The sequence below is a fragment of the Antedon mediterranea genome, chromosome 6 (genome assembly GCF_964355755.1).
Source record: "Antedon mediterranea chromosome 6, ecAntMedi1.1, whole genome shotgun sequence".
Lineage (NCBI taxonomy): Eukaryota > Metazoa > Echinodermata > Crinoidea > Comatulida > Antedonidae > Antedon > Antedon mediterranea.
Genome location: NC_092675.1, coordinates 22,964,089 through 22,985,942, shown reverse-complemented (window position 1 = coordinate 22,985,942; position 21,854 = coordinate 22,964,089). Strand labels below are relative to the sequence as shown.

The 21,854-nt window shown below is 31.8% G+C and overlaps 1 protein-coding gene across 3 annotated transcripts in view; it reads left to right on the top strand.

Annotated features, from left to right (window-relative positions):
* LOC140052600 (uncharacterized) overlaps positions 1-20,759 on the top strand; it is a 41,123-nt gene extending 20,364 nt beyond the window's left edge. For 2 of the 3 annotated variants that reach the window (XM_072098240.1, XM_072098241.1), the window contains 11 exons: positions 501-739; positions 955-1,072; positions 1,417-1,549; positions 3,251-3,280; positions 4,831-5,026; positions 5,675-5,739; positions 7,564-11,466; positions 12,030-12,411; positions 16,042-16,271; positions 16,394-16,580; positions 17,523-20,759. In XM_072098240.1, coding sequence (XP_071954341.1) covers positions 501-739; positions 955-1,072; positions 1,417-1,549; positions 3,251-3,280; positions 4,831-5,026; positions 5,675-5,739; positions 7,564-11,466; positions 12,030-12,411; positions 16,042-16,271; positions 16,394-16,580; positions 17,523-17,824 — 5,785 coding nt within the window. In that variant the 3' untranslated portion in view covers positions 17,825-20,759. The remainder of the gene's footprint in view (positions 1-500; positions 740-954; positions 1,073-1,416; positions 1,550-3,250; positions 3,281-4,830; positions 5,027-5,674; positions 5,740-7,563; positions 11,467-12,029; positions 12,412-16,041; positions 16,272-16,393; positions 16,581-17,522) is intronic. The other variant, XM_072098242.1, reaches the window with a different exon arrangement.
* Positions 20,760-21,854: the final 1,095 nt, after the last annotated feature.

Here is a 21,854-nt window from a genome sequence, read left to right as displayed (position 1 = left end):
ACGACCTCTTGCTTACTCTTTAGTCATCTTGCATTTTGTAGGTTTGACTTTTTATCGTTTCTTTAAAGTATATTAGAACTGCTGTTGGATTGGATATGAAAATGAATTATGACACCTTCTGCTTGTGGAACCCACTATGTAAATGAAACAAATAAGAGAAATGATTCTACAAAAGTATATATGAAAAGGGGTTTTCAACGGGCTAGATTGTACTGTAAAGTGTAATTTACAAATAATTTTTTAGGCTAGATATAGAGCATAAACGTCACATGTAGACAATGGGACAAAGCCTTGCAATTCTATGAGGACATTTTCCAACAATTACTTTTGTTTCTTTCAGTTCTTCGCGGGTCATATGAAATGTACTATCACACCACCTGTTGTAAACCCCTAGTATATATAATAATTTTCCCGCATCATGCGGTCGTTGGTGTGAACCCTGCATATAAACAACGCTGCCATCAAAATTGAAAAATGCCACAATCCTGTTTGCTTTTCAGGAAAATGAAAGATATTGTTTGGTCTAGTAAAGAAGGAAAGCAAGAGGTTGGCTTAGAATATAGAGTTAGCAATGACATAGAGGATAGCATTACACCAGAAAAGGTTCCTGACACTTGGGCATCACCAGATGACACACCCAGTACAACGCCAAGTGATTCACCTTGTCAAACACCTAACAGTTCACCTTCTAGGACTCCAAAAGAAGCAAAGGTTACCCATCGTATTGTCCTAGAAAAATGTAAGTTTATTCTATAATCAATTCACTTGGTGTAACCAGCTCACACAAGGTAAAATCTTCTACAGTATCATTTGTTTTAGTTCTCGGAGGGCAGAGGTTTGGAGTGATAAAGACTTTGAATTGCAGTGTGTTGTTGCTAATAATTAAGATATCCTAAAAATAAGCACATTTATTTAAAATGTATGACATTCTAATTTGTTTTTATTCATCTGTAGCTGGTAACAGTCTTGGAATTGGTGTTGTTTGCCTTCAACTTCCAGGCTCAGACCAACGTCGAATCTATGTACAATACCTTGATCCAACATCCCAAGCAAAAATTGAAGATAAACTTTGGTTAGTCATTTTGTAATTATTATCTTCACTGATTGATTGCCTTTCCTGTAAGACCAAAGCTCTATACAACAGGTTAACACGATGTTGCTTGAACAGACAGTCAACCATGACTTACAGCCACAAAGAAAGCACTTTTCATGACAGGAGCTGTGTGGTCCTTAATGTCTGGGTTCTATGATGGAGCTACTTTGTGTGTGTTCTCTAAATTATGATAACCTTTCCTTAACCATACCATCCAGTTACTATACATATTTATTTATTACTTTATGTGTTTCATATATGTCTTTTAACATAATTTTTATGCCGTTAATGATACCATTCTATCGCCTGTGTATTTATGTTAGGTTTGGTGATGAAATGTTGAGCATTAATGGACAAAGTCTGCTAAATGTTGGCCTGCAAGAGGCTCAGGGAATACTTGGTGCCTTGGAGCAGGGTGAAGTTGTCTTGGAAATTGCTCGATATCCTAACCCAATAGTAAGTATTTACTAAATGAAAGAAAAGAATATTCAAATCATGCTTGTTCACATACATTTGGTATTCATATCAACATGATGCATATTTAATTACGCAGTTCATGCATATTCAATTTATAGTGAACTTGCATACATTAAATATTTGATAATCTAACTATATGAATGTTGATCTTGATGTTTAAAAGTAAATCAAATATAAAAACTAATCTACTTTCATAGTTATTATAACTCTGCTGAGATCATTATGTGTAGCCATTTTGTATAGCAAAGTAATCTCTATTGAACTTTCAAAGGTGATTTCATCATATTGATTTAGTTAATCAAAGATGAGCATATCAGAACATTATTTTAATTATTAAAAAGAAAAGCTAATATAGGACTATATCTTTCAAATTTACGTAATCATGCAGTATTCATGAGAATTGAAAAAAATCATTTTTATAGATAAACTTTAGTTAGTTTAAGCTGTAAGCTCTTAATTCTAAATGGATCAAAATTACATGTAAATGTATCTGTGTACTTGGATCAGATTCAGTTTCTTCTTTATCAAGATTTGAATTTCCTTTAAACTTATAATCATCGTTTACCTTGTGAAAACCATTTCCTCTTCAAAACTTTCAACTTTAAAAAATCAGATTTATTCAATAGCTTTTACTCAAAGCCAATTATCGACTTTCTTTTCCATTATCTTGTAGAAGTATTTGATAGCTAAAGTTTGGGCTTGTATGGTGTTAACACCTTACACAAAGCCTTATATTTTACTTTAAGCCTGGTTTCCATAAAATCGCTACACCATGTCGACGACTGCTGTCGCCGACAGAGCGTAGCGATTCTATGGAAACGCTAGAATTTATCGGGGATCTAGTACGCGAGCGCTAAATATTTTTTGGTATACGCGTATACGACTCATCGCCGACAAAATCGGCAAAGTTGAACATGGTTGAACTTTGCCGATTTGTCTGCGATAAATCGGGGAGACCTCCCCGATGCGCGTCGGCGACATTTGCGCGTGTAGCGATTTCAATGGAAACGGTGTAGCGATTTTATGGAAACCAGGCTTTACAGAGCACAGCACCCCATCTGATATAAGCATACATAACTACTGTAAGACTGTAACAAGGATTGGTGGTGAAATCCCCTTTTCTCTTTATTGGCTTTTCTTTAATCTGTGGTCTACTTCAACAAAGTCTCACATTAGTTCATTTAACTTTTAACCAGAAAAGCCTTAAACTTTAAACATAGTGACTCCACCCAGGATGACAGAAATTATCTCTTAATTGATACTTGATTGTCTTCAAATAGAAGTAAAAAAAAAAACATGTATGTTAATTAACATCGTGCAGTAGATCCAGCAATCCGCGTAGGCGTGTTATCTCTGAATTCATCTCTCTGAAGTAAATTTTTTTTTTTTCAATCTCCCAATAATTTACGAAAATGCATTTACCCTTTAAATCAAATTAAGTTGATTTATATAGACTAAACTATTTTTTGATATTGAAATAAATCTATCTATCCCATAATAATGTAATTGATAATCAGACACACAGGGTAGTAAATTTGCTGTACTGAAACCTATACAAAACCACATCATGGTACTACACCATGGTACACCCTGACATAGAAGCAAAGTATGGTAACTCCACATAGAGACTTTCTGTATTATATTAAATCAATACATACATTGTATTTTTATGGTTAGCAGGACACTGACCGCAGCAGTGATGGATCTAGTGTAAGTTTCGGTTTGTGTATTATAATATCAATATTCAAATGTCAAATTTAATATTGTTCAAAATTGTATATAAATATGATTCAAAATAGAGAGAGAGAGAGAGCTATATTATTATTTCTTTTGTTATTAGTAATTTTCTTATGTTCTAGTGTCATACTGTTTAGCATGTTTAGATGTTACTTGTATTCTTGCATGTAAGTCGCTGAGCTCATGGAACTGAAAGAAACTTTGAGAAAACTGAAATTCCGGCTGCAATTCAAATTAAAATATTTATACAATTTCAATTATACAGATACAGATAAACTCATGTTCATGAATGCTGCCATCCTGTTCGCAAATAGCATATACAGTAACCATTTACTTTTAGTTGCAAGTCAGCATAAGCACTTGCACACCAGTTTCTTTCGCATACAGTTGGTTTTATTAAATTAGTTGCTATTTATAGTGGAGTTTCTTTCAGTTCCAGGTCAACATAAAGCCTCTTATTCAATATGTGTGCATTCTTTATTGTTTATATTAATAGTTTTGTATAGTGTTTTATTAGTAAAATTTATTTAAATTTGTGCCATTGTGCATCTAATAGGCTAGTCGTATAGTTTTCAAATTTGTGTACCAAATCTTTTAAATCATAATTTAAATCTCATATTTGTTATCACAAGTCAAGGCACTTTTTAATTATAAGCTTCCTGATTGAATAAGCTTCCCGAAAAAGGCCCCTAGATATTCCATAACAATCTTTAAACTAAGTATTCAAGTAAATATTTTTATATTATAAATATTTCATGTATCATCCCATGCTATTATTATTATCTTGCTCTTTTCAAAGCCAACCCTAACCCTTCTTCATTCCCCAAATCACCTAGTTTATAGGTAAATGTGAGAGGATGCATGATAAAAGTCCTGACAGTCAATGCAAATTGGTTTAACTGCGTAGTTCTTTAAAAAAAATTTCAAGGCTCAAAATAAAAAAATCTATGTTAAGGCAGGTTGTAAATGAGCATGTTGATCTATTACCCATTTTACACTGCCGAGCTTAGAACAAACCTGTGTCGCGTCCGGATAAATTTCCCTTTCACACCAGATTCATTAACCTGGGAATAACGCGTGTTGCGTGTAGTTACACTGAAAAATACCAACCCATGTAAATGTTTTAGATTCTCGAATGTACTGGGTCTAGCAGTGCATTTAGTGCTGACTTTAGTATGAAAATATAGTATAGTAGTAGTGGAGCTGTAGCTTGGTGGTTAACATGCTTGCCTTCCAATCCCAAGATCCATGGTTCAATCATGGAGGAATATTTCCTCCATGGCTCAATCCTGACCTAGTGCCAGGGCTGTTACTCACGACTCTTTCAACTCCACTCCCTAAGCCTCAAATGAGACTTAGTTTATAAGCATAATAAACTATAGAATAGTTTATCTCATCCTGTAATTGGCAAGTTTGTGCTCGCTGTTGGATGAGTATGAAATAAATAAAATAAATAGGATAAATTCAAATTTAAAGCTATTCATTATTGTAATCATGCAATCAACTTTACATTATCATCACAGGATTCATCGAATGAAATGGAAAAGGCAGTGACAGTGACATCACCAGCACAGCTTACTAGCCATCCGTTGTATGCTGTACCTATGAAGGGATCAAAGAACATTCCTCCTGCTCTACCAGCAAGGAATTCTGTCCCTCAAGTTGTTAACTCCCCATCATCACGATTGAAGCAAGCAGCAAATGTAGATAGCCTGACAGGTAGTTTGTTTTTATTGATTTCCACACATTATTAATAAAATAATTATACAGTCAACTCTCCCAATACTGTACAGCTTTGGGCTAGCTTAATATGTTTTGTTTTCCGGAAAGTCTGGTTTCAGAATGTGTATTTAATGTTAAAAATGGATTTGGAACCTTTTGAACCTCATGAAAAGTCTGGGAGAGTTTCCGGTTTTCAGAGAGTCCGGTGTTGAGAGAGTTGACTGTATTACAATAAACCTCATGTATTTAAGAGAGATATGTGGAACAAATGAGTTCAAAGAACTTAACAAATGGTTTACTGTAAGCGAGCTTTGTTTTGCCATGAAAGAGACGGTAATTTCAATAGGCTGTGATGAGTGATACATGTATTATTATATTTCATAATTATCACAGTCTTTTAAATTAACGTCTCATCCTTCTGCCATGCCGAAACAAAAGTTTGCTATTTTCTAGTCCCCCTTTCCATAACTTTTGAATCCTGACTGTTAAATTAACATTTTTACATATGGCCTTACTACTGTAGGTAATGAAATGTAGTATGTTTACATTATTTTAATATGTTGTATAATTGTGTGATCTAGATCAATGTAACGTTATTGTTTATTATTGATTTTAATACAAATTTGCCTTGTTGCTTATTTCCAGGCATGCCATTATCTCCTGTGTCAGCATATGGTTATCAAACACTGCCAACTGTCATCAAACCAAAGGTAAGTGTGAGGTTAAAGCTGAGAAATGGAGATTTAAGATAAATTTTAGAGACATAGATAACTAATATAGGAATGATTGGGCCTATGCATGGGAATAGTGTATTGTGAATAAATAAATTTTGTTAATGTATTAATGGTTCTCTATTGGACTTCACTATCATTAATATGTAAGGAAAACATCCAGCTTTATGTACTGTATTTAATATGTCATTTTAAATATATAAACCATTTTTTGGGATATTATAGTCTTGATGTTCAGACATACACTACTGATTTAAATATACCTATACATAACCTTAAGATCTGATAACTTTAACAATTATTATTATTAGTATTTCTATGCACTACAGTCAACTCTCCCACAGTCGGACGCCATAAACGGAAATGGTCCAAAAGGTCACAAAATATTTCCTACTACAGTATAACACACACTGACCATTTTGAGGCAGCCCAAATGGTGTCCTATTTTGGGAAAGTTGTCTGTACCTATAATCACCACAGCAATGCTAAATGTAAACATTTTATTGTTTGTTATAATGCAAAGCAGCTTGGTAAACATGTACGATGGTCATCTGTGGTAGGTTTTAGTATCATCACTTAGACACATTGTTTTATTCATTTTAATGTTGTGCTACTGTGTTGCTTTTATGGCAGTGGTGAAGTAAATTTCAAAGTATTGTAGAATCTCTACTGCTGATTAAATTAACTTGGTTGTCCTAATTACCCACACTCCATTTTGACACTCTCTTATTCTATCTATCCAGCGTCTTAGAACAAACTTTCATTCTTTTTGTACTGCGTACACTACTAAAATGGTTTAAATAATTATATTAATATGGATTTTGTGCCAGGTAGACCAATCCCTGATCATTCCCTTCGAATAGCTTCAATAAGGAAAGAAGAAATATCTTACCCTGCAATGTCGTCACTAAAAGTTGGATCTCTTCATACTATAAAAAGGCTTTTACAATCCTAATGTAATATAATTAATCTCAGTTTATATCAATTTATGTTAAATGGAATATTTTTAAAATAGCATCTTTTTTGCCTAACAAAGTAAAGGAGCCATGCTCAGTCTTTTTTTTTCTTTTTCTAATGGTTTAAAAAGAACTTCCACACCAGCAGCAAAACTGAAAAGGGTGGATTACAATACAAATTACTCCATCAAAATACAAATATGAAAAACACAAATTACAAGTAACCCTAAAAAGTTACAAAATTATAGCTAGGTACGGTATTGTTGACTTTTTTAGTCTTTCAGTCCTACAGTGTAGAATCGACCATGAACTATTAGATTTAGATAAACACTTAAAACATTCTATTTTCCTAAAAATTACCGATGTATTTACACTCAATATGATTGTAGAGGTCTGTTTACCATTTCCCTCTATGTACATAGATCAAGTTGATTTGATTGGCAGAGAGATGTATTAGCACATATTCATATTCCTCGATATAATTATCATTGCTTGAAACATTTTTGAACTTCAATGTAAATGCTTTTATAAAGTAATGTTACTAACTAAAGCATTACAAAAAAATTCTATTGAACCTTGCAAAAGAATGTTTTCAGTATTAGATCTTTTAAGCATGCTATAGTATAGAGTACATTAGATTTCATACAGCACAAATCAATGTTTCAATTTTATCTTTTTCATGATTAACTGTTTTGTTTTCAAATGTTTCTGATAATTTAAGGATATTAATAGCATGTTCTTTACAATATGTTTTGTATTTTATAGATATTGCTGTTGGTGTTTTAGAGTATTAAATTTCTGTTTCGTTTCTGCCTTCTTTTTAATTACTTGTATTTATCTTTTATAGGACGAATTGATTCCATTTAAACGTTTTTCTGCTGAAGAGTGCTCCCGCAGCCATATGCAATCTAATGTCAAATCAAGCTTTTCACATGAAGTCATTTCACACGGCTCTCAACAACCCATCATTGATGACAACGATGCTGTTCTGGGAAGCTCGCCAAGAAACCGAATGAAAAAACAGTCAAGAAATCTACAGAAAATGCAAAGTTTTGATGTTATTGAAGAGAAGGCCCAAATTATAGCTGCTGAACCTCTGTATTCTGAGATAATGGAGATAGCAATGACATCATCAAATAGTCAGGTAAAGGTTGCAGATAACGGGAACAAAGTTGATGGTAAACCGGGATTGACCTCTCAATATGAAGCTGTTCTAGACGCTTATGAAGAAGCCATGAAGACGGAAGAAAATAGTGAAGATTTTGCAATTTCTAACAAAACAAAGAACTTTGGATCTTTCCGCAAGTATGATAAAGAATCAATAAAGGTTGTTGAAATTCAACGAAATCATGGAGAACGTCTCGGCATGGGACTTAACATTCAGGGTATGCCAAACTCATCAGAACATGTTACTGGAGTGTTTGTGCGGGTTGTTCACAAAGAAGGCCCAGTAGCACGTGCCAATGATGTACAGTTAGAAAACCAGGTGTTAGAAGGTGATAAGATTCTGGAGATTAATGGAAAAAGTTTAGAAGGTCTTTCGTATACAGATATTGTTTCAGTTTTTAATGTCTTGCCAGAAAAATTCAATATTGTTCTTTCAAATGGACATAAAGATTCCGAGAACCGAAGTACTAAAGAATCTTCTTTCTGGAACAAAATAGAAACAACTAAAAATGAAAATGTCTTAAATACGAAGAACAAGAACAGTAATGGTTTTGAATTTAAATTCTGGAAAACCATAGAAAACCATGGAAAGGCATTATCAAGTTTGCGTGATTTGATCAGTATGAAAGGCAAACAGAAATCTAAAGACATTACAAAAGAAGATGCTCCTAATTCTGATTTTGATAATAATCTGCTAGTTGACGATGATGAAGATGATGAAGAAGATATTGGTGAAATGTTAATGTTGGAGACAGAGCCTATTGATGATGCTCAAAATTCTGATACAGAAAGCCAACAAGAAGTATCTATGCTAGAGACTTCACCTTTGTATGCTAAATTAAATCACCATGACCAAATATTGTCACCTACAGAATCTGATGATCTTATGAATTGTAAGATACAGGAATTAAGTAATGGACTTCATGTTGCATTAAACGATATTAGAGATGCAGATCCTCCTGTGACTAACATTGATGACATTATGTCATCTGAAAGCAGTCCAGACATCAGTTTAGCCAACACAATGGAAGAATCACCAGGTTATGCTGAGATTAAATGTAATGGAATAACATTTTCTAATGACCATACCGTTAAAACTGATTCCAGCCATCAAGTTCAAAGTAATCAGGATAGTGATGCCTTACAAAGTGTTGTTGATGACATTTTTGCTTCAGTTTTAGATGATTCCACAGGAAGTAACAATTATTTACAATCGGATGGCAGTGATTTTGGAGATGATTTGATTACAGAGACTTCAGATAATCCTAATTTTGAAAAATCATCTACCGACGATATTAGACCACCAACTGGTTTTAGTGACAACTCATTATTAATGTTTTCAGGTGAACTTGAAGAAAATTCATCATTAACTGATGATTCTGTTGGACCATCTCCGCGCAATAAAAAAATTGACAGGAGCTTAGATTCTATATCACCAACCAACAAGTCTTCTGCAGTTGTCAGCTCTCAAATTGATTCTGCAGCACAAGAAAAGCTTATTAAAGCAACGCATTTGTCATCTGTGGAATGTGAATTGGATGTTAATCCAGATTTCACTCTTGCATACAACATTCACCCAACAATAGAGAAAAAAACTGAGCTTGATCATAATGCTAAAATGTTACTTTTATCTAAATTAAAAGCAGCATCTTTTGATGATCAAAACACCAACAGATCAAAACTATCTACAAGAACATATGAAAAGGAAATTGTTGAAACAGCCAACTTAAAAGAAGTGAAAGAAGAAGTACCATTAGATCTTCAAAATCAATTTGCTAATGAGGGTAGACCTATTTCTCCTGGATCACCAAGGCCTGAAATACCAGTAAAGCCAGTTCATTTGAGGAGAGCACAATCACAGACAACGGCAGATAATATTGTGTCTAAGCATATTTTTGAACAGAATAAAAAGCTTTTAAAGAAAACCCCAACTTTCAATGACAAATTTAACAAGAGGCTCACAGCTGAAGAGATAAAATCTGCAAGAAAAGGTGGTGTTCAGGATCGCGCTGCTCTTTTTGGGAGTGTAGTTAAAAAGAAATCTTCATTTTCAAAGACAATTTTAAGAGAACAAACTAAAAAGACAGATGAGGAAACATCTTCCAAAGAGGAATGTACACCTGTCTTGTCTGCTGTCAAAATGGAACCTGTCTTTCATTCTATTAAAGATCCATGTCAATCTGACAATAACAAACTGGACTCTTTACCAATTTCTGAAGTTTCTGAACCTGTAGAGGATAACACTGAAAAGGAAAAAAGAAGTGGTACTGAATCAATTCCATCTTCACGATCAAATTCACCTCTTTCATCAGCATTAACTGCTTCACAACCATCCTCACCAATTTCATTATTAACATCAAAAGTATCACCTCCATCATCTCTTTCTTTGTCATCATCAAAACCATCATCGTTGTCGTCTTCTCCACCATTCCCTGAAACCACATCAAAAGCATCATCCAATGTATCGTCACCTCCAATATCAGAATCAACACTATCATCTCCAATATCATCATCTTCTTCATTACCAGCTTCCCCATCAGCATCTTCTTCGCCAGTTCTTTCAAAATCTGAAGACACAGACCAATTGGAAGCTGATTCATATGATAACCTTAAAATATCTCAAAAGCTGTCAAATAAACAAGATATTAAAAGCAAGAAAGAAAAATTCCAAAAGCCTGCTGCCACTAGTGAAAAAGCAATTAAAGGAACACCAGCAAAACTAGCAGTACCAAAGAAAATGTCAACAGTAATTGATCTTGGGAAAAGCACCAAGGCTTCAAGATTATCTGACACAAAAAAGACACCAACATCAACATCGTCCAGAGACAGTAAGGCAAGGTTGTATGGGAAAAAATTTAATTGGAATTCCAAAGCAGAATCTGCAAATAAAGAAGAGAAAAGTAGTTTAAGTAAGCGCCAACCTCTTGGAAATGGAAATGGTTCTACTAAACAATCATCCCAGAATCAAGCTTTCACAAGACTTCAGGAAACTAAGAAAAAGTCACCCCAGTTGTCGCCAAAAAAGAAGATGGAACAGGACAGAATAAAGAACAGAGAACCAGTTTCAACAAAATTTGTACAAGCTTCAAAATCAGATGTATCGCCTAAACCTAAGAGAAAGAATTTTCAAAAAGATGAAGAGAAAACTTCTCCAAAACGACATCCAGTTGCCAAATCAAAAGATTCTGATACAAATTTAAAAAGTAAATTGATTACTGTTGGACAACAGAAACGTAAAGAAGGATCAATCCATCAGAGGGAAACATCACCAGTAAAAACAAATGCTAAAAAAGATATATCCAAATCGGTAGATAGAATTTCTGCTTTGAGAAAAAAGTCTGATTCACCCAGTCTTAAGGCAACCAAAGGAATAGAAGAGGTAAAAGAGCCTTTAACAAGTTATGGTAGAAATGTTGTGAAGAAGGAAGTACTCTCAAAAGAATTGCCTCAACCACAGCAAGAAGACTATTTAGTCAGTCCTGATGTTTTACCAAAGATAACAACACCTGATCAAACGGACTTTCCCAATCGATTTTCCCATGGCTATGATGATGATCCTTATGAAGGTGTCTTGGAAGTTCAGGTATGTACACAAGGTCCACTAAACACTTAGTCTGTACTTTGAACTAAGATTTTCTTGTAAAGATTATTATAGAACATGAATATTGTTGACCTTTTTAATTTTGAATCAATTAGAATTTTGTTATTCATGTTTTTTATTGTAAACGAAGATGTTAATTTTGAGTTTGATATGTGGATTTCAATTAATGATTAACAAAGTACTGAAAACAAAAGTAAAATAGAAATGTAATTAATTGATTTTTTTTTACGTTGACAATGCAAATTTGCAATCAAAATTGTAATGATTCAACTTTAGTTTAATGAAAGTATATTGAAATTAATAATAATATTGTTCATTTTACCTTGATTCATTTCATACAGTAATAACTAATGATTGTCACGTATGTTATTCTTATACAGTGATAATGTAATTGTCCTGTACATAAAAACTTTAAACGTCAACAAAACAAGAAATGACATCACAACTTGACCTTCAACAATTGTAATCAATCGCACAATTGACCTTCATAATGATTGACCTAAAGTATTTATATATCCTCAAACAGTGTTTTGCTTTTTCACTAGATAAACCCACGAGAGAAAGAAATGCTTGGTTTGCGAATTGAAGGAGGATCAGACACGCCGATCGCTTGTGTCTATATCCAGCACATCCTGCCAAATTCTGCTGCACACAGAAACGGTCAGTTACTTGTCGGAGATCAGCTCTTGGAGTTCAACGGTGAGAGTATGATTGCCGTAACCAACGATGAAGCTAATAGTATTCTACATAAAAATACAGCAGGGCCGTTCACGCTCGCTGTATCACGGAAACGACAAGACTGGAGGCTGGATGATACTGGATATACAGTCATGGAACGGTATATGTTACATAATGAACATGTGTTTGATGCAGTGGATTCAGAAACTGTGACACTTAGAAACAAAAACTCAAGACTACAACCTCATGGTGAGTTAATGCATTTGCTTTTTTACTAGCTTACTTTGAATAAGGCAATATTAATTAGAAGGATATTTCCCAAATGATACTATTGACAGACACATTTCGTTGGTTTTTGTCTTTTTTTAAGACTATTAAGCTTTTTTACTAGCTTACTTTGAATAAGGCAATATTAATTAGAAGGATATTGCCCAAATGATTCTATTGACACATTTCATTGTTTTTGGTTGTTTTTTAAGACTATTTTTAATTTTTAGCATCCTAAAGCCACATTTCAGAATACTAATATTCAACAGAATCTAGATTTCTTTATTTTCTTATTGCAATGTATAACATCTACATAAATATTTTAATGCATGTGGTATCTTCATTTGTCTATTGTATATTTTATTTTACATAATCTATCTAGTGGCTTTGTGGCTTTCCTTTTGGTACTGTTTACATACATTTTACTACACATGCCCACACAACTCATTTCTGTAACTTTTTCAAGGGTACTTAAAACCACTTATTTATAGACAAAATTCTGTTAATTTTGTTTAATCTGTAAAATTGAACTTCCAGAAGTGAAATTCGGTAAACAAAGCAGTGTAGTAAATGTTGTCTGAATTAATTTTTATATAAAAAAAACAACCATCTAAATATCCAGATCCTAGCCTGATTTATATTATGATAAATTTATACTATGCACTGACTGATGACAATGAACAGATAAATATAAAGTTTATCCCTATAGAAACGAAAGAAATTATAAAAGCTTTTGAATAATTATTCATGTCTTCAATAAAAATACTGATTGTCACAATTCTAATAAAATGACGTCACTATACTATTATATTTTATGACATAGGATTAAACTTTGAAATTTGGAATTTAGAGAACTATCCCTGGTACTGTACCTAACAAAGATTGTTTTTTGTTGTTTTTGCTTGTGTTTGGTATTGAAATAAATCAAATCATAATACCAAGCTAAATATAGTAATGTGAAAATCTTTTTTTGCGTGCATGTGAAATCAAAATCTATTTTTTTTTAAATCATTTGAATTTGCCAATTATGTTTTGACGTAATATTTATTATCATTAAGTCAACTTGGTGAATATAGCTACTTAACATTTTATGACACAATGAATGACTTCAGTTATTTTAGATGACATCCTATAAGCCACTGTCACTCTGATATGCTCCTCCACACATTTACGCTACATAGTACAAATCAATGATTAACTCATTATTATCTGTCCTGATTTCCTGTGATTGCCCTATCAGCCCATTTTACTCAGTTTGGCATAAACTGCATTGCACACTAAACGTTCAGTGCATTCTCTCACTGTTATCATGTTCAATGGATGGATGCATGATTGATTGGTCAGGAATACAGTAATGTACTGTTGAATATTTTGTAATGGATATGTTTCAGGACTCTTTATATTCGGAATCTAGCAGCAGTAACACTACGGAATGGATGCCTAGTAATATTGTTTTCATTTTATTGTTATTACTTTGTTTGTAATTTGTATTCTTTATTATAGTTGTTGTAGATAATAATATTTTTATAATTATATCTGTCCTGTAAAATAAGATATTTATGATTTTTAAAAATCATTTTTTTTTGTCTACTATACTAACTACTGTAGTTCTTAAATTTGGTACTAGTTATTATTTTTGTTATACAAATTACAGTGTAGTAACAAATAATTATGCTTGGAACGGAGTCCTATAAATGTCAAAACTGAACTGAAAACAATGCAACTTAATTATGTTGACTTTGGCTTACTGAGAAACTGAGATCAACTGATCAAAGTACTGTAACTCACAGAATATGCAAAATACAATGATATTCTCAGTGGGTCTCTGTATATCTTTTCAGTTCTTGTAATTCTGTCTGAACAAGATGCCATGATAAGTGCTCTAGCATAACTAACATAATTTACAGATTTTCGCTAAAAAACAAACAGAATAGTGAATACTCACTGTGAATAATAATGATGTCATTACACAGTGTGTCCACTGAACTGAGCAACCATTTTTACCAGGAATTAGTATTCGGAGTAAAATGCTATCTTGGCATATAATACAAACAACAACTATGGGGTTTATTGGAAAAATTTTCAATAGAAACATGGCCATACGGATCTAAATGTCTTTTCATTGCTATTTATATGACTAGTCTGAGTTCACAGTCAAAACAAACATTACATTGTGTGTTTAGTTTGATTAGCAAAGAGTTAACAAAACAAAGTACATTTAAACGTGTTGTTATATAATTCAATAAAAAGGTTCCACTTTAATTTCCTTGAAAAAATTGGGTTAGGTTTAGAACATTAGGTATGATGGTAATGTATGGTCTAAAATATTATGAAAGTTAATACTTTTATAACATTTATTAATTTGAAATGCAGTAATATGTAACAATTTACTTATCAATATTTTTAACAAATGTAAAATATTAAAATTCATTTTTGCCATTTCCACACATTTCAGGTATGGCTCTCCTGTATTAACTTCACTTAAAATAGTGTAATGCAATGTGTTACAGCTGTTGAATTTCACAATCATTTAAAAGCATTGTTAATACATGCCTTTTAAAGGTATTACAGATTTAACAAGTTAATACTTTACAATTAACAAAGCACTTGCATAAATATTGCGTTAAAATCAACTTACAACTCCCATGGACGTTTTATTCATAATACTAAACAATCAATCAGGACATGTAAAGTATTCGTTCTTCCTGCTTAGAGGATTAAATTTCTATCCTTAATAGTTAATTGTCTTTGTCAATGTTCATTTTTTAAGCATATAAACTATATATTATGTTTAAAATAATGTAACATAAAGATGTATTGTCCCTCAAAAACATAAAAAATGAAGATTAATTAAATCAGACTTTGAATATGTTATTTTGTAGTTTTAATAAAGTTAATCACTTCCGTAGAAAAAAAAATGGAAAAAAAATAATGTTTTCACTTATAAAATGACAAAATAAATAGTTAAATTTTACCAAAAACCATTGGCTGGCAGCCAATTTGATCATTTTTTGCTTTAAATTACAGTTTTTTCAGGTAAATACATTTTTTTTCGATCCAATTTTTGGTCAAAGTAGATAACTATTATGTTACATTAAAATGGAATATTCAACAAAAATTGTTCAAGAATTATTTTTTCAGGGGGACAATACATCTTTAAAACGAGAATATGAAAACAAACCAAACTGTTCAGTCATGCCTTGTTTCCTTGGATCCCATTTCATCATTTCTCTTATATAAACACTGTACATACCTTACTATTTTCACTAATAATATGATTTTGATAAATAAACATATCTGTATTCTTCTTCCTGCAACCGTCACAAAATAGAGAAATTATATCAATGATTAATGGGTAAACGTTAAAAGTTCCATATGTACACCTGAATTAGAAACAGATTAGAGGAACCTACCTGCTACAACACTGAGGTTTGATACATAAGCTCAATATAAAAAGTTAAATATAAAAGTTATTATATGTTATTTATTTCCATCTCAACATAAACATTGTTTATAATATAACAGTCAGTTAAACAAATGTGTATAAATATCAATTAATAAACTATAGTCTTACTTACTTATTTTACAATTGCTGTTTTTATATTTTTTCAGGTGGTATCTGGCAATCAAAACGTCTCAGTTGTTCAGAGTCCGAAGCATCAAATTCAACAGTACTTCTTAGTAAGGCCGAGCTTGATAAGTTACTTGATGAAGCAAATGATGCACTTGAACACCCAGAAGATGACGACGTTGCTGTGATTGTTCTTCATAAAGAAGATGAGAAGCAAGGCCTAGGTTTGACATTGGCTGGTGGAGTTGACCAAGAGGTTAAAGAAATCACTGTAAGTTATTAATTAAATGTTCAACAAGTCTAGCACATACCATTTTTGCCATCAATATATTTTACTATAGGTTTCAGATCAATGTATTTTATATTACATGATTAATTTTGATTGTTTTATAGGTACATAAACTGATTCCTGGTGGGTTAGCCCATCGAGATGGAAGGATACAAAGGGGCGATCGACTTATCTCTGTCAGCGGTAAAGTATTGAAAAATGTGACACATGCGCAAGCATTGTCATTCCTCAAGGTGAACAGGAAAGATGTTGTTTTAGTTGTTTCAAGGCATATAGAAAAAGAAGATGAAGGTATGTATTTTTTGCAATAAGGCTGTTGTATACCTCTATCCTTTTAAGGCGAGCGAGTGCAATCACTCACCTAACACACTCCTAAACTTCTCTTGAGGAGTGTGATTTACAACATGCTTAAATTTGGTAAACTTCTACACACCAAAATACAAACACATATAATATTCAAGAGACAAAGGCCTGTTTATTTATGTTTTTTACAAGAATTTGGCAAGAACCTCATAAAACACAGTATGCTACATTTTTTGTGGAGATAAGACTGAGGAGTTACCCAAATGCATTTAGTATTATTCAGTGTCTTTAGATTAATACCTTGAGTATCTATATGGTACTGTACTTTCTGTATTTTGTGAAATAAAAAGAAATATTTTATAGATTTTACTATAATATCAATGGCATTAAAATGGCTATAGATTGCATTTATATTCATAATTCCTTAAATACTTTTATTTCCTATTAATTCTGTTGAGAAGATTATTCATGCTTAAAACGTTATCATGAGGGATTAAATTTTTGTTAAAAACAATTACAGTAGGTCAATTGATGTCACTTAGGGTCAATTAAGTATGTGCGGAGTCACCTTATAAACTGATTACTAATGATGATAATTCTGTTTCAGTATCAATGTAAAATTATGTTGACATCATATTTTAGGCAAAAACCATCATAATAATTGATCAATACATTGATTATCATAGTTCAATAGTTATCAATACTAGCTGCAGATTGACCTCTCCATGACCTGAATACGTTACATATAAAGAAGGCCAAGAGTTGCTTAAGCAAGTTCACCCGTTTGAGAAAAAAAAAATTTTAAATGTTTTGTGGAAAATTGCAGTTTTTAAGATAGCCTTCTTTGCCACATATATATGAATATTGTATGATAAAATATTAATATTATATTATTTGCCTTCAATATTAATGTCCTCATATTTTACTTAGGTCTTCCAGCTGGCAGCACTGAAATAACACTAACCAAAGGTTCAGCAGGCCTCGGCTTTAGCATTGAAGGTGGACGCGGATCCCCCAGAGGTGATTTACCAATCACAGTAAAGAAAATATTCACTGGCGGAATCTCTGATCGCAGTGGACAGCTGCATGTGGGTGATGAGATCTTGCAAGTTAACAGCTATAAGTTTGTGAATTTGACACACTATGAAGCCTGGACAAAACTAAAGAGTATCCCATCTGGTAACGTGAAAATGATCATTAGGAAAGCTGGTACTACGGATGCAAAAGACTGATTGAAGATTCAAATATTATTGTAATTTATGTAAATTATGAGAACTTGAAGACAGAATTTTGAAAGGAATTGTACTGTTAAGATATAAGAAAGAAGACATCTGAAAATATGGTGAAGAATGAACCAAACTACAATACAAATAATATATTATGCATTCAAAATAATATAAGAAATTCATATTGCAGAATCTATTTAAACTTTTTTATATTTTGACTCTATTATACATTGTAATGAGTAAAATAAATAATATTTATAGTTGAGATTTGCAGGGTAGGATTGTTTTAATATTATGTCAAATGGTACCTATTAGTAGATTCTTCTCATTTGATGGGAGGATTGTTGGGGCACTCATTCAATAGATAATCTTTACAGTGCCTCATAAAAATTGGTTATACTGTCGTATAGTCTGGTCTATTAATATTCTCTGCCAAAATGCTCTCTATTGTTTCACTTTCTGTCACTAACACTCATCATTGTTGTGAACAGCCAAATAATGTGTTAATGCAGGGGGCACATGAAGGTTGGTACCTAGGTCAAATTTGCTATATTATGATCACATCCCAAATGGGGCTTTTCCCATTAATTAATGACAAAAATCTACTGTACTTGAATATTTGTAGTAATTCATACCATAGAAGAACCTTTTATTGCTCTATGTTCATACACATTATTTGTTGAAAGAAAAACAATGTCATTTCGTCTTTTAACACAATACAAAGATTGTTAACAGCGTTTTATATTCATTTTGTGTAAATATGTACAGTAAACATTGATTTTGCTGCATATTCTCTGTCACAAATCATATTTATTTTATTCTTTAAATCTCTAGCAATATGATTAGGACTTCCCAGTATTATTATGATAAAGAACACCTTAACTGCTATTGGTATAAAAATCTATATATTATTAATATTAATATTGTAACTAAATCAAAATAAAGCCCTTGTTTGTACCAAGAACTTTTATCATGCATCTTATAGATATCAAAGCATTTTTAATTAATATAGTAAAACTACTAGTTACCTGAAAGAAAATTACCTAATTTCTGGATGTTAGTATAGTTCATAATTATCATTAATGATAATTTTGTTTTAATGTATATGTTAGATATTATGTGTACTCTCAATATAAACTGTTATGAATTATTTCTATGGATTACACTAGGAATAATTTGGTGCTTTGCATTTTCCATTCCTAAAACCAGACTAATCAAAAATATTTATGCACAAGTCATGAAATAGCCACAGTTTCATTGAAAACTTTGCTTTTAATAATCGTTATTACCTATATTTGTTAACATGTTGACACCAAATGATGCATCATAGTCTATATTGCATAAAATTCTGAATGTGACCGACCCATGAACTTATTGGCTCTGAACAGGAATAGGCAATTGCAAAGAAAGAATGGGTAATAGGTCACCTACCTGTGGTATCAGTAGCATTTAAAATTAGATATATATATATATTCAGAATGATTGAAATCATATCAGAGGAGAGTGCCATTTCACTTTTCTGAGCACATTTAATCCTTCCAATAATATTTATACTATACATTTTAACCTTTAATATTTAAAATATTAGTCCATCCCTCTAGAATAATGGAACAAACTATGACTTAAACCTTGACAATTTATATAAAATTATACTTGTTTTTTGTTGCTAGATTAAATAAATTGTAGATTGATTAGACATTTATATATTTTTTGTAAAGAATTATGTATTTAACTTTAGTTGAATTTTATTTGTATGTACTTTTATTAAAATACAATTAACTGTAAATTGTATTTAAAAACTGAATTGAGTCACATGTCTCCTTATACTTAAAGGCCTATTCAACCAATCAAAAACTTTGAGTAATAAATTTTACCTTTACATCAACATTTTGTAGTAAACTTTTGTAGTAAAACTGATAGAAAATCGAAAACTATTTGATGAATTTTACTGAACTGATTGGGTTGTAACAAGTTATGATTTTTTTAAACAACTTTTTTGTTGTAAAACTGTTTCTCAATTAGGTTTCAAATTAAACTCCATGCAACCAATTACACCTTAATGCATGTTATCTATATATCAACATTTTGGTAGCATAAATGGAAATTCTAATAATTGTGTTGACTAATTTGTGTTCCGTTCTGTATTCTACATTTCAACACCTTTATACGCCTTGCTATATTTACACCCCTTTCTGTGCTGTAGTCTTAAGGTCTACATTGGATTTACTTCTTCTGTACTGTATATATTGTTATATTGTGAATAATTAAACTTACTGGTACTTTGAAAAATATGTTAAATCTCCTAAATTTATTTGGAATGCAACATTAAGATGTATCTGCCCACATAGATGTTATTTATATTTCTTTAATAATTATCTATGATCTACCACATAGCTGAAGTAAAAAAAAAATTGTTGGTGTTAAATAAAAACCTTGTAATATCTTAACTTTCTTATTATAATGATATGACTGATTTATTAAAAAAAAAAATTTTTACTAAGTTTCTACTTGGTGTGAATGTGACGGGAGGGTGCAAGATAAAAAGGGTGAAAATAAGTTTTCTCTTCTCACAAATTAGAATCTTGATATATTATAAAACATATTTTTGGCTGTGATTTTATACAATTTAGTTTTTTCAAATAAATTTGTTTTGAATATATTAAGTTTTCTTGTAAATAAACAAAATGTACATTTTATTGGTTATATAGTATTAGTATATATATATATATATCAAAGAAAATGGATTTTTTTTTATACAAAAAAAAAATGTATTAGTTAATATTTTGTGTCATATTATTGTCAATTTGGATTCTATGTTTGTGTGAAGGGTGTTGCCATTTAGTTGGCTCTTTTATCTAATGGTGCTGGAAATTTAAACTATAATACAATATTATGTTGTTGGTAAGAAGGATTTTGATAATAAAAAAAATGGTATTTCTTACTTTTATTATTGTTCATAATGTACTTTTTATATTATTTGTTTGAATGATTAGGCCTATTGTTTCTATTTCCTCTAAGATGTTGTTCTCCAATCTGATAATAAATGTTAATGCAAACATTTTCATTGAGTACGAACTCATATGCTCAAACTCAACGGAAAAACAAAAATTCGGTCACATTAAAAGCCCCATGGAATATGTCAAATGTTGCCAAGAATGCAATACAGACATTACAACATGTATTTACTATTAATCCCAAAGAAATTAATTTTGTATATAGGAGGAGGACCAATAATAATATTTTTCCAATTACGGTACATTTTGATAATTAAAAATTATAGAGAATTAAGATGAGGGCGCTGTGCTGTATTGAGAAAATAGAAATTTATACTAGCCTAGAGAGAGAGCCTGCGTGACGTGCCATGCGAGAGGAGACAACAATTTCATTATAAAACGTGACTTTTTATCTAATTCTACGATATGAATCTGTTACAACATTTAACCAGAGTTCAGTTTTACAAATCAACTAACAAACTGTAAGTTTATAGCATTATCTAGGCCCTACTACTAATTAAACTAGACCTAGGCCTCCCTGCCCTGTGTCTAATCTAGCCTGGGCCTAGCCTATAGGCGCGCTAGCCTACTAGCCTAGATTAGTTGGCTAGCTTTAAGCGACCGTGACATACGTAATCTTATATAGGCCTACGTCCGGTGGGGCCCGGTAGGATTTTATATTGTAACATTTTGTTAAGTTGCGCATATGCTAAAATTATATTTAATGTTCTTGTGATATTAAATTGTATGTAACTTTTATACATTTTTTAAAACTCAAAATTACTGATTAGGCTTACTTTAGATTTATTCTATTCCGAAACTGAAGACCGCCCTCTGATAAGTATGTTTTGTGGCGTTAACGCGTTTTTGTGACGAATGAAAAGTTTTATACATGCAAGATGCGTTTACCAAATTCAACATAGACAATTTTGAAGAACCATCATTGGAGCTCTGTCTGATGACAGAGTGAGTGAGATATATTATGATTTTTTTTTTCTCTAAAATTGTTTTTTTTTTCTTTTTGTAGAATCCAAAATATAATA